The sequence below is a fragment of the Hermetia illucens genome, chromosome 3, assembly GCF_905115235.1.
Source record: "Hermetia illucens chromosome 3, iHerIll2.2.curated.20191125, whole genome shotgun sequence".
In the NCBI taxonomy this organism is placed as follows: Eukaryota; Metazoa; Arthropoda; class Insecta; order Diptera; family Stratiomyidae; genus Hermetia; species Hermetia illucens.
The window spans coordinates 11,311,453-11,325,244 of record NC_051851.1 but is presented as its reverse complement, the minus strand read 5'-3'; the positions used below and the strand labels follow the sequence as shown (position 1 = coordinate 11,325,244).

At 49.0% G+C, this 13,792-nt stretch overlaps 1 protein-coding gene across 1 annotated transcript in view; it reads right to left on the bottom strand.

The window, feature by feature from the left end:
* Nucleotides 1-13,792, bottom strand: part of LOC119652394 (beta-mannosidase) — a 44,069-nt gene that overhangs the window by 19,237 nt on the left and 11,040 nt on the right. The window contains exons 2-3 of the mRNA XM_038056501.1: nt 9,173-9,322; nt 8,959-9,113 (exon numbers count right to left, since the gene is read on the bottom strand). Coding sequence (XP_037912429.1) covers nt 8,959-9,113; nt 9,173-9,322 — 305 coding nt within the window. The remainder of the gene's footprint in view (nt 1-8,958; nt 9,114-9,172; nt 9,323-13,792) is intronic.

Below are 13,792 nucleotides of genomic sequence, written 5' to 3'. Positions count from 1 at the left end.
AGGATGCAATAAGCATGGTAATGAACCTGATTTCTGGCGGCTGCTGTACCGTATTGGTGCTGTATGTCAAAAACGCATTCAACTCCGCCTACTCGAAGAGAATTAAAGGGGTGTTGACTGACATAGAGTCCCCGGCTATTTAGCGAATTTTGTGAAAAATTACCTCTCAGAGAAGATTCTCAAGTGCAGGACAAATGAGGGCCCCAAAGAGTACATTGTTACAGCCGGTGTACCACAGGGATCGGTACTGGGGCCCCTTTTGTGGAATATCGTGTATAATGTGGTCCCTGCTCTTCCCGTTCCAGTGAGGACTACGATTGTCGGCTTTGTATATGATCTAGTTGTGGTTGTTACAAAAAAAAACAGAAGTTGTGGAGCCCTACACAACGGAAATAGTGAAGTCCTGGTTAGAAGAGCCGGGCTGACCTTGGCGGACGCGAAAATAGAAGTGGCGTTAATAACGAACTGCAGAAAAAAGAACACTGTAAAACTGAAAGTCGGTGGATATACAGTCGTATCAAAGCCGGTTATGAAATATCTGGGGGTGATAATTGACACCAAGTTGAGCCCTAGAGAACACCTAGACTGTGCATGCCAAAAGGCAGCCAGTGCCGCCGCGGCACTTGCAAAAATGTTGCCGAATATTGGTAGGCCGACACACTGTTGTATGTTGCTTCTCGCTGGAGGGGTGCGAACCATCCTGCTTTACTCGTCATATCGTCAAATAGTCCCTCAACATCCGCAATGGGTAACGTAGAGAATGGAAACTATTTTTCAGTATCTCCAGCATGCCACACCACCTCAGAGAATTAAAGGCGTTTCTTACGTCGAGGGTCATAAGGAGCACCATTGGCTGACAGTGGCGACTGTGTGCCTCAGCCAGTTTTACCGCTTGGATCATCTCCTCAATGACATCAATTGTGGATCGTCCCGCTCTAGAACCATATTGTGTTGGTGAGTAGCCTCGCGCAGCACATATTGCGTCGGTCAGCGGTGGCTTGATGAGCTTCTCAAGGAATTTCCCCGCTGTATCCAACATACTGAGCGGACGAAACGCTGACGGCGTCTTTGGGTCGGTTTATCAGCACCAGTCTCGCAACCTTCCAGCGGAAGGGTGAAACATCCGCTGTTAAACATGCGCCGGGTAGCAAGATAACTGGATGTGGTAGACAAGGAAGTGGGGCCTGCATAATTTCTTCCATCTTCCCTGCTTCTACAGAACAAAGCGACCGATGAGCACTGAGTTTTTTGGAAACCAGCTTACACCCGAGGGGCCGTGGTTCTCTGTTTACTTCGTAGATTAGTTCCTGCCAGCAGCGTGCCTCTTGCCTGTTGATTTCGTGGCGAGGTTCTTTTTTCCACTCTTATATTCTGCGGTTCTAAGCGTTACTTCGTCTTGGTCTCTTGCGCGCTGAACAATCCTCCGAAGTCTGAAGCAATTCCTTCGTAGGCTTGCATTTTCAGTCGGACACCAGCTTCCTTTTAGGAGCCGAAGTATTACAAGCTGCGGTAATGAGGCTCATTGTTAAATGAACTAGTGATTCAGTTGCAGTTCTTCTGTCTGCGTCTGGGTCCTGTCGCTGTCCTTTTGAGAGAGCTTCGACAAATTTTCCCGATGTTCCAACCGGTAGGTGTTTGCCGAACCGCAGAACATTGGGAAGAGCCATTTGTCACTTCGAAGGAAATGTACTCATGATCACTGGCCGTGAAATCTTCCAGTACCCGTAGGCATGACTCCCATCAACATCATAGAGAACGAGGGTCGACACCTCTATGACCCAACATATGCAACCGGCTGGTCAACAAACAGCAAAGACTGAATGAATTCGCGAGTGGCAACAGAAATGGGACAATTCACCTAAAGGACATTGGACTTACAGAATTACACCAGATCCCGCATACCTTTGTTACTTCGGGTATGACTCCTTCTTTTTGTTCAGCATCTCTCCCAGGGGTCGACTTGTCGTGATCGGTTTCACCATTTTGTTTTATCAAAAGCCTCTTCTGGATGCAATCGCGAGGCTTCCAAATCCCCATCTAGCGGTCGTCATGTCTGCACATATTACCCGACATGTGTGAAAATTACGAAGGATATGGAGCATACCTCTCTTGAAGGCTCCCGACTGATCTCACATTTGGCAGAGGTGGAAACTGTCACTGGGACACTGTTGTCTTCTAAAAATATCGTGGAATGCATGCTGACTTCAGAAATAATTTCGAATGTGGCCATAAAATTCATGAACGTGATCCCTAATGTCCTGAGAGGAGCTTCCAAGGAAAGTGATAAATAGCAATACGAGCTGCCTCGCAATGTAATGACGCAATGGAAGTCCTGCGGGGTAAACGATGGAGAAGAAGTTCGGTTTAGCGAGTAAGCCTCACCTATTTCTCCAATGACCGTAAACCAAACCGGGTCTGTCAAGAACTCTGTAACTACTGACCCAGTATACACCGTGAGAAGCATCGTCCAAATTTAAAGAGGGCGTTTGACCGTGCCCATACAAATCCATCAATCATAGTGTTTGACCACTACTATACTATCACGGTCGGTGGAAGGGACTTTCCCAGAACTAAGTAAATTAATTACCTCTGATGAATGCTATCAGCCACACGTTAACTTCGTTATGAAATTGCTTCACGGATCAGCGCAGCTTGGATGGAGTAGCACTCCACAGTTTGATACAGTGGTTGACGCATTAACCAACGTCTCAAACCTAAAATTTACCACAGCGACATCCTCCCTGTTGCCCTCTATTTGTTTTGACACTGACGGACTACAGAAGATAGTGGACCAGTAGCCTAACATGCTATGATCACATCGGAAGTAAGGAAAAAAATACGAGAGATCTTATTAAAATCGGTTCAATGTCTGTCTGTCCGCCCATCTGTCTGTCTGTCAGACGCACCTTTCTCAGAAACGACTGTACCGATTCGCATAAAATTAAGGGGGCTAAGGAGGTGAGAGCTATGAACGCCCACCCATCTAGTAAGTACAAGTAGGTTCCCATACATGCAAAAGGGGAGTGTAAATTTTTTTTCCTCGAATATAGTCATGTGGGGCGCCCTGGTCTGATTATGCTTCAGGTTAAAGTTGCATAATTCGGCAAGTCCTTACACGACCTCCGCGTGGTGGCCGCTGGAAACCGTCTTCGGGCGGGCCAAGAGTGTGTAGGTCCGGGCTGGGAGTAGGCTCATCCAACTGACGAGGATCTGCTTGTCTGCTGGTCATGTGTTAGGGGCAAGTAGATCTGGCGGGGGGATGGACTGAAGCAACAGCCCGGGGATCGTCCTCCCTGCACCGGAGAAGGTGCTAATAGGACCCCAAGCCAAGGTGGAACAGCATACGCCGAGGGCTGCGTGGCCAATGGGGAGCTTGGTCTTTAGTATGCGAACTCTGAATACCTTGGGCACCTTCAGTTTCAAATAAGACCCTTACCCTGGTGGCCGGGCCAGCCAGGGTGGACATTCTTCCCGGAATACTCGTGGGACCAAGACATAGACTCAATTAACAAAAAAACTAAAACGACGATAGAAGAGGAGGCGATGATGTCAGGCGCATCATCGGAGGACGAGCTGCTGGCCTCCAGCCAGGAGACAGTGGCCGTCGAGAGCAGTACACTCGGTGCCAGCCGTAGCACCGTTGTGCTGAAACCAACCGCAGAGACCTCCCGGAGCGAGGCATCAGACGGACTAGTGGCTTCCAGCCTGGAACCCACTACTGTCAAGCTGGGTGTAGCGAGTACCAGACATAGTAGCCCTGACCCGAAGCCCTCAGCGTCGGGGGATCCCTCGATAGCGAAAATCGACAAGAATGTCGGTAGTCGGAAACCGGCTAAGAAGCGAAGGTCCACGGGAGTCCTGTTCAAGAGCCAGTACCAGAAGGCCATGCATATTCTCGGCAAGATTGCCAAGAATAAGGAGGCCGGCACTGTCGACGAGCGGGATGAAAAAGACCTCGCTAAATACCAGGCGATTGTTGATGAATACAACAGCAAACGCCGGGCTGACGAGCAGAAGGCGAAGCTCATCGCTCTAAAAAGCAACCAATCTCAAGACGAGGTCGAACAAGATAAGAAGCGGAGCAGAGTGGGCAAGAGCGCAGACGCCAAGCAACAAACGGAGGAAATTGTACAGCAACCGTCAGCCGGCGGGCCACGTACTGCGAAGCCCTTCAGCGACGTGGCCAGGAGTCACTTACGTGTGGCGCTGGCGGATGGCAATTCTGCTAGCGGCAAACTAACGCTGGAGGTGTGGACCAGTGTTGAGGCTAGGCTGTCGGGCATGGTCTATGAACATCTCGTGGAGACCGGAGGCAAACACCCGGGACTCACTCCCCACTTTGATTCATCTCAGGTGGTCCGTGTGTTCCACGTAATAGCTTGCATGGACCAGTTCTCTAAAGACTTTCTCGGCTCGTGTGTCGCTAAGATCAGCGACGCCTGGGAGGGCGTTAAGCTCAAGATTATCCCTTACGACGAGATTCCCAGGAGACCGGTCGCTCGCATCTGGTTGCCGAAGATCGGCATGGAGAAGGACAAGCTCGTCCATTTCCTGCGCCTTCACAACCCCGGGATTCCCATGGACGACTGGGTTGTTATAAAGGAGGAGGAACTTCAGATAAACAGCCAGCCCGTACTACTCCGCATAAACGAGGAGTGCCTGGAGGCACTGAAAAAGGCTGATTATAAAGTGTGGTTCGGAGTCAGGAATGCCAAAGTAAAAGTGTTCCGCTCTGCAAAACCGGACGACGACCTTGACCCAATCGACGCCGCCAACGAGCTGTTGGAGGAGATGACGATCGACGGTCCGACGGGGGCTGACAAACCCCCCACGCAAGCAGATCATGCTGAGGGTAATGCAGATAAATCTGCAGCACTCGAAGTGTACCTCGGCTAATCTGCTCGTATTCCTCTTAGAGGAAGACATCGACATCGCATTAATACAGGAGCCCTGGGTCAGAACCGACCGAATCATCAAAGGGCTCCAAAGCAAATATTTTAATTTATTCCACAGCACAGGAGACGCTGATCAGGCTAAACCTAGAGCATGTATTCTTGCGAGGAAGAGTCTGCACGCTTTCCTGTGCCCGGACCTGAGTTCCAGTGACCTAGTTGTGGTCAGGCTGGAGCAGGTGGGGGCAGAGAACGTGTATATTTCCTCGGCGTACATGGCTCACGACCGATCAACTCCGCCAGAAGAACTACAACATCTGACGAACACCATAATAGCAAAGAAAGCCAACCTGCTGATAGGCTGCGACGCGAATGCAAGGCATACGCTTTGGGGCAGCTCCGAAATCAACGAAAGAGGTGAGTCATTCTTTGATTTTATTATTACTTCAAATCTATCGGTGTGTAACAGGGGCAGTACACCAACCTTTCATTTCCCCTGCGCGGAGAACTGTGAGGGTTGGGAGGAGGTCCTTGATATCACCCTAATAACCGACAACGGGATTCTTAGGGTGGAGGACTGGAAAGTGTCTGACCAGAGATCCTTCTCTGACCACAGTTGGATACTCTTCAGTCTAGATCTCGCCGCAGAGGTCTCCAAGCCCTTTAGAGACCCCAGGAGGATCGACTGGAGAAAGTTTGGTCAGGTAATTAAGAACAAACTCTCCGGTGCGCAAATTGGTGGGATTGGCACGACAGACGAACTGGAGTCAAAGGTCGGGGCTCTGGAGAAGGCTTAAGTACAGCAAAAAGACCCTGCCACCGTGGTGAAACAAAGATCTCTCTAGTCTCAGGAAGCTGACCAGAGAAATCTTCAACATCTGCTACAGGCAAAAATACTGGCAGCCATACAAGGACTGCCTAAAGAAGTACAAGTCGGCCATCAGGACCGCCAAGAGGCGGTCTTGGCTAAGCTATTGTCAGGACATTGTCAGCACTAGTGAATCCGCGAGGCTCAATAAGATTCTGCCCAAGGAACATAAAAGTCCATTCTTCCTTAAAAAGTCGGAAGGCTCCTGGACGGAATCTTCTAGCGAAACCTTGGAGCTGCTGGTGCAAACGCACTTTCCCTCCAGCGAGGAGGACTGTGAGTCAGAACCTCGCTTGGAGGGTTTGCGGCAACCCCAGCTGTGCGAGACTATCAAATCGGTAATTACCGGGGATAGGATCGGCTGGGCTATAAACAGCTTCTCCGCATACAAATCTCCAGGCCCAGATGGCATAATGCCAGTCATGCTACAGAAGCAGCAGGAAAGGGTTGTGCCGTGGCTTGTTGAGATTCACCGGAGCTGCATCACTTTAGGATACGTACCGCAGTCCTGGAGGCGCGCAGGGGTGGTTTTCATACCGAAGGCGGGCAGGCGAGGTCATGAGTCCGCGAAGGACTTTCGGCCAATCAGCCTGACCTCTTTCGTGCTGAAGAACCTAGAACGCGTCCTGGACATTCACTTAAGGACGATTATGGAGAGAACGCCTTTCTTTAAGTCCCAGCATGCCTACCTCAAAGGAAAATCCGCAGAAACCACCCTCCACGAGGTAATTGGCACGGTTGAGCGGTCGCTGCAATACACGCAGTATACTCTTGCTGCCTTCTTGGATATAGAAGGAGCTTTTAACAACGTCAGTACCAATGCCATCAAGGAAGCCTTGACCGGTATTGGATTGGAGGGGTATCTCACGCATTGGATTATATCCATGCTGAGTACCAGGATAATCCAGTCCGATCTGGGAGGCAACCACTTGACCAGAGCTGTGAACAGAGGCACGCCCCAGGGTGGTGCCATCTCACCGGTGCTCTGGTTAATAGTAATGGACAAAATTTTACGTACATTGGACAGCAGCGGGGTGAAGATGGTGACGTATGCCGACGACTTGGTGATATTAGTATCAGGGATGTTTCTGTCCATTATGAGCGACATCATGGAAGGAGCGTTGCGAAAGGTGTGCCTGTGGGCCGCAAGATGCGGACTCAGCATAAACTCAACCAAAACGCAACTGATGCTATTCACCCCCAAGACAAGGATACCTGAATTCCATCTACCACGGCTGAATGAACAAAGATTGGTTCTTTCCTCTCATGTAAAGTATCTGGGTGTAATCCTGGATCCTAAGCTAAATTGGAGGTTGAACATAGAACTGAGGGTTAAGAAGGCCTGTATAGCCTTCTATGCCTGTAAGAGAACCTTTGCGAAGAAATGGGGTCTCCGGTAGTGCGTCCGAACCTGACGTACGGATCTATTGTATGGTGGCAGGCTTTGAAGAAGAAATACAATAGAACGAAGCTTAATAGGATTCAAAGAACCGCGTGCGCAGGTGCTATGGAGGCTCTGTAGTCCTGCCCGGCAGATGCTCTCAATGTACTCCTGCATCTCCTCCCTCTAGACCTCCACATCAAATATGTTGCAGCGTGCAGTGCCGTCAGACTACGTGAGTCCGGATGCTGGGCAGCGAAGTCCTACGGCCACAGCAACATTCTAGATGAAATACCTCGAGAAATCTGGGCATCCCCCACGGACTATGTCACACGCAAGCTGAACTTCACAAGAAATTTTGCTGTGGACCTTCCAACCAGGGCAAAGTGGAAGACCGGCGGCGTGTTGCAAGACTATGACACGGTATTCTTTACGGACGGATCAAAGATGGCCTATGGAGTCGGCGCGGGGTTTTCTCGAATACACACGATGTATCCGAGTCGTATGGTCTCCCAGGTTTCGCCAGTGTATTCCAGGCGGAAGTACTGGCAATATTGGAAGTCTGTCGATGGCTGGAGCGTGATTCGAGCCCCAAGCGTAACATAGCCATTCTGACCGACAGCCAAGCGGCCATCAAGGCCTTGTATTCAACGACGACATCTTCCCGGTTGGTGGGGCAGTGCAGAGACACGCTCAACCATCTGGGCGGCACGCTCAAGATCACTCTCCTCTGGGTTCCCGGGCATAGGAACATAGAGGGGAATGAGCGGGCTGACGGATTGGCCAGGCCAGGCTCTGCTCTTGGCAGTCCCTCGGGGAATACAGTCGGTGTTCTGCTGGCGGCTGTCGGGGGCCGAGTCTACTCGCACTACCTAGCAGCCGCGGGCCTGAGATGGCGAAGGCTTACAAGCTGTGCCAAGTCAAGGAGAATTTGGCCCGCTTATAACTTAGCCCGATCACGAGAGCTCCTGTGCCAGACGCGTGCAAATACATTCAAGATTACGGCGGTCTGCACGGGGCACTGGCCAATAGGGGACCATGCCGCTAGACTCGGCTTACCCTACAACTCGCATTGCCGAAGCTGCGGAGAAGGAAGGGAAACCCTCATGCACTTTCTCTGCGATTGCCCAGCTCTGACTCGAGTCAGGCTGCGGACACTGGGTAAACCATTCTTTGGGGACTTCAGTGAGATTTCTAGCTGCAGGGTCGGAGGGCTGCTTTCCTTCGTGAATGCTACGGGCTGGCTCTGAAGATCCGAGCCAGCTGGACTCTGCTTCCCTGTTCCTATAACAACAGTCACGGTCTTAAGAGTTTGTGGCATCAAAACGGCGCACCAAAGCGCTAATTGGGCTCCTCGGAGCGGCCACTGATACCTACCCACCATAGTCATGTGGGGTATCAAAGGAAAGGTCTCGATTAGTACTTTCTAAAACCGGTATTTCCACATTAGTTAGAAGAGGCGCAGTGTAGGGGCTGCAGAATGAGCATTTATTTAAAGGCACCATTCTTAGAAACTACCCAACAGAAAATTCTGAAAAAAAATCGAGAAGCTAACACTATACGGTAGCTGGGGCTCGAATTACTCTTCACACCGATATCTGGTCAAGAGAATTGAGTCGAGTTTATTCTACAATCATAAAATTCCGTAGTAATATGTGCCGTAGTATGAGACATGATATTGCCAAGTTTGGTGGAAATCGCACTATTACTAACAAAGCTATAATAGGTCCAAATTATCGCTCTGGTGCAGAACATCAACTGAAGAGCTCAACTTTCGGTTTCCCGACTTGTAATATAACGCGGAACTCGATACTTACCGACGTCTTCAACAGATCCTTAATATTATAGGAATAACGAATAAACATGTTATTTGTTTCAGCGAGTACTTCGCCATTCAATTTGATCGTTGATATTGTATCGATACCTAGAAAAGTTAAATTTACGAATCCTCGAGACATATGTGAATCAGGAGCTGAAAAATAAAGACAATGAAAATTCCAACGAAAAGGACAATACAAGGCGATAGCTTACTATCAAACTCCGTACTCCAAATCCAATCCTCTAATCCTACGCTTCTCATGTTTACGTCGTTGTACGAGAACAGAAGATCTTTATCGATCGTGTCATTTCCAACCAGGGTATATACTCCATTTGGAAGCTGGACTTCGGTAAATGTATAAGCTGTGGATCAGTAAATTAAAGTGTTAGCTGAGATAATGTAGTTTTTCTTCAAAATTAATTGTATTTGTTGGATTAAGTGATTAGCGAGTCGTTTACAGCTAGCGAGAATGCTTTCTCAGCATATTCGGGCCTCTAATATGTTTGTCCATTGAACTGGGGTAAAAACATACAGACTTTATTGCTACTGGAATATTAAAGGAGCCTCGGATAAGGGCTGACCTCACGGCCATGACCTTGGAAAATCGCAAACGGCTTATGGTTTTCTCGATGGTTTTGCTTTCTTCAACTTGAGCGAGAATTTCAGTGGAACAGAAGGATGATGGAGGTCTAAACAGTAAGCCTCTCCCTTTTTCGTCCCTCTGCTTTTCTACTCTGGTTCTCGGACTGATCCAGTCCAAATTCTAAACAACCCCCCGAAAATGTTGATAAGAACTTGACAGCCATCAAGAGCGCCTTTCCCTTTGGCGCGAGTCAAGTTGTCGGCCACATCCCAAAAGGACGTCCCAAGACCTGGATGCAAGAAGACTATAGACAGGAGGAGCAACTTCAGCGGCAAAAGGGACGGAATCTCATTGTGCACCTTCAGGGTAGGGGCGAGGTAGGTAAGTGGTATTGGTGTGTCGATGTTGCTTAGATGGTTTTTTTGTGTGTGTTTCTTCATCTTATCCTAGTAGGAAACAGTTGCATCTGAAAAGCTGATCTTGGACGTATCCACTTATTTCCTCCTCGCTTGTTAGGAGAATTGCTGAGAATGCTTCCATCCAACTTCCCATAGAAGAATTTTGAAGCATCATTCGCTTAGTGACTCTATTAAAATCCATTACCATTAATTCGAAATGCATTTTTAAGGAAGTTCTGCCTCTGGTTCCCGCTTGGATGCGGGAAACCATAAACAGCTGTGCAATATCTATTGTTATGACAGATATTGCCACGTGCTCGCAATAATTCGCAGCAATGTGCTCGCAACCACGTGAGCGCACACCAATGCACTGCATCATATACATGGCACTAATAGCAGCCCTTATGCGTGGAATTGGCCTCGCGTAACTCCCGGCACGGTTGAAAGAGTGCAAGACTTTTCTGTCTCCATAAAATTTCTAAGAATGTGTTACAAGACGAATTTAATTGAATAGTCTTCTTGCCTGGGTGCTTGTAGAAATGTGAAGGCGGATCGAAAGACGGTGATAGTAACAGTGACACACTGAAGCTCTATTACCATAGGAAAGGACAGGAAGAGTATTGTGGTGTACGCCGTAACAAAAAATAAGTTCCACCATTACGTTGATCAGGGAAACAGAAGCTGCTGCAATTCACAACGATTTCGCTACCGTATCAGGTGGGCTGAAAAGTTCGTAGGCTAACATTTTGAAAGAATGATTTTTTGAAAAAAATTGATTTTATTATTCAACATAGTTGCCTTCGAAGGCGATACAATGATTATAGCGGTCATACAATTTCTTTCCAGCAAACATTCTGTTGTCCGGATAGCTGAGTGGTTAGAGCACAAGGCTGTCGTACGGAAGGTCGCGGTTCAAATCTCGCTGGTGGCAGAGGGATTTGTATCGTGATTTGACGTCGGATACCAGTCGACTCAGCTGTGAATGAGTACCTGAGTCAAATCAGGGTAATAATCTCGGGCGAGCGCAATGCTGACCACATCGTCTCCTACAGTCTACTGTAGTGTACCGTTACGGTCTTGAATGTAGTGCTCTAACACACTTCAAGGCCCTGATCCAATATGGATTGTTGTGCCAACGATTATTATTATTATTAAACATTCTGTTGAAGTCTGAGAACAGGAAAAAGTCGCTGGGGCCAGATCTGGAGAATACAGTGGATGCGGAAGCAATTCGAAGCTCAATTCATGCAATTTTGGCATCGTTTTCATTGATTTGTGAGACGGTGCGATGTCATGATGAAACAGCTTCTTCTTTTTCTTCAAATGGGAACGTTTTTCCGTGATTTCATTCTTCAAACGTTCATCAGAGAACTAGTTTGGAACCGTTTGACACATTACTTCGGGCTAGCCCACCCGCTATACCGGCTTTGGGAGACTTCAAGTCAGGGAATTCCTTTCAACAACAGGAGGGGAGGTGAAGAAGATAGTTGTTGCCCTTGCCAACCGGTACCTCCGCCGGTCGACTTCAATTTTCTTCGCAATAAGAAGAGCCCGAACATAATGCGCACTACGATTTCAGCTGCCAGCGCTCTTCAGCATCTCTCTGACAATGTTGTCTGGAGAAAGCTCCCCTGTTACTCCATAAAGCTGCTCAGAGAACCCCTCAATATCGGCAGGAGACAGCTTGGTACGTGCAATGTGCCTAGCATATCTGTCCATCTTACGGAATTGAAGGTATTTCTGACATCAAGCGTTATGAAAATCACTATCCGTTGAAATTGGCGGCTGTGTGCCTCGGCTCGATGAACCGCATTCATGACCTCCATAACAGCATCCACCGTGAATGTCTCTGCTCTGAATCTAAATTGCCTTGGGGATAAGTCATTGGCACCGCAGATCGCTTCAGGGGGTCTACTCTTGATGAGCTTTTCGAGCACTTTCCCGCGGCGGTCGGCATGCAGACGGTAGCTCCGGGTCTCCTTATCCTTTGCTGATCAGTGTGAGTCTCACTACCTTCGAGCGACAAAAGAAAGTGTCCTCCTTCAAGAAAGCGTTGGACGCGCCGTGCAGCAAGTCTGGCCGTTGGCGGAACACCAGTTTGTAAACTTCTGCCAGGATATCATCAGCACCTGGCGCCTTCTTGTTTTTCATGGTGATAACCGCTTCTTTGAGCTCTCTCATTGTGAAAAGGGGGCAATCCTCAACGCTTTCCGCGCTATTTATATCAACCCGTACGGGGTGTCTGAGGGATAATGCCCGTACAGTGCGGTCCATTTGGTCGGTACTTAGTATACAGGGCTTTGGCCGAGTCCTAATTTTTCGAGTGACAAGCTTATAGCTAAATCCCCACGGCTCCTCATTCACCTCTTTGACCAGGTTCTGCCAACCGGGAGTCTTGGTTTTATTTATCGCGCTTCGGAATCTACTTTTAGCTAATCTATACTCTGTCTTTATGGTGCATGCCTCCTCGCTGGCGTGTAAACGTTGTGCCAAACGGCGGAGCTTATAAGACTCCCTCGGTAAGTCGATAATTTCTGCCGTCCACCAGTACATAGAAGGCTTGTCACAGCTGGATCCCTCCGGAGGGTGGAAACCTCACATGCTGTTGTTATCAGGTTCATCACTGAGTTTGCAACAGTGCCAGCTGCAACGCTACCACCCCTCGAAGCGCTTTCCAGCGCGACTCTACCTATTCCAAGAACTTCGACGAACTTCTCGATGTTAACCCTTGTGGCAATCCATACGCAGGAGGAGTTGGTGCACGCCGGCAAATAGTGCCTACTACTTTGAACGCGAAATACTGGTGATCACTTGCCGAGAAGTCTTCCAGGACTCGTCCACCGATGGTGCCAGAGACTCCGAAGCAAAAGTGATGCCCGGGATGCTTTCTTCGCAGCCTGGGCACCTAAACATTGGCGTGGATCCGGTGTTTAAAACTACGAGCCTGGTTCTCGCCGCCATTTCCAGGATCCGTTTGCCTCGCATTAAAACCGCCGCCTACCAAGATTTGCCTCTCCGTCCTCCAGAGCATCAAGCCGACGCCTAAAGTCCGCCATTGTCTAGTTCGGCGTCAGGAAAACTTAAAAACGTTATCCCTAAATACCGAGTCCAGACAAAGTCATTCCCTCGGCCTCGGGCGAGAACACGAAGTCGAACGTGGTCTCAAACCCAGATGCCAGCGGTATCCGATAAGTCGGAATGCCATGAAGCCGGATCTCTGTTTTAGTATTCCTCGCTGACTGGCAGAGCAGCCTTTACCTCCACAGTGAACTGCGCTAGCAGCTGGTGAGCGGTTGCACTCCGGTTCATATTAATTTGTAGAATGTGGATCATGCTATTCGCGGCCTAGCCCTTTCAAGTCCCGCCCTAAAGTTTTGAGACCGTCCCGAGCCCGCAGTCTGTGCGACGCTCTCACCAAACGCGCAACAATCCCTGCAGAGAACGTAATTTTCGCTGGTGACCTATCTGACCGCATCTCCGGCATGCTGTCCTCCTGTCGGATCCCTTGGAAGTTGTTGACGTGTGTCCATAGTCCAGATATCTGTAGCAATTGATAAGGATTATTCGCATTCGTATCCTGGATACTACCCATCCAATTTTGATATTCCCGCCGCTAAGCAGTTTGCCCGCATATTGCTCGGGGACTTCCACCGCTGTGAGTTTTTGGCCTCGAGCATTTACAGAGGTGATACCTACCCGAGCATGGATTACCTCTGGACATGTACGCTTTATGGCCTTCTTCACTTCGATCTTTTCTGTGAGGCAGTCAAGATCTCGGATTTCTAGAGAACACATCGATTCTATACTAGAAACAAGAGCCTTCTCTCCCAGTAACCCCTTGACCGCTTCGC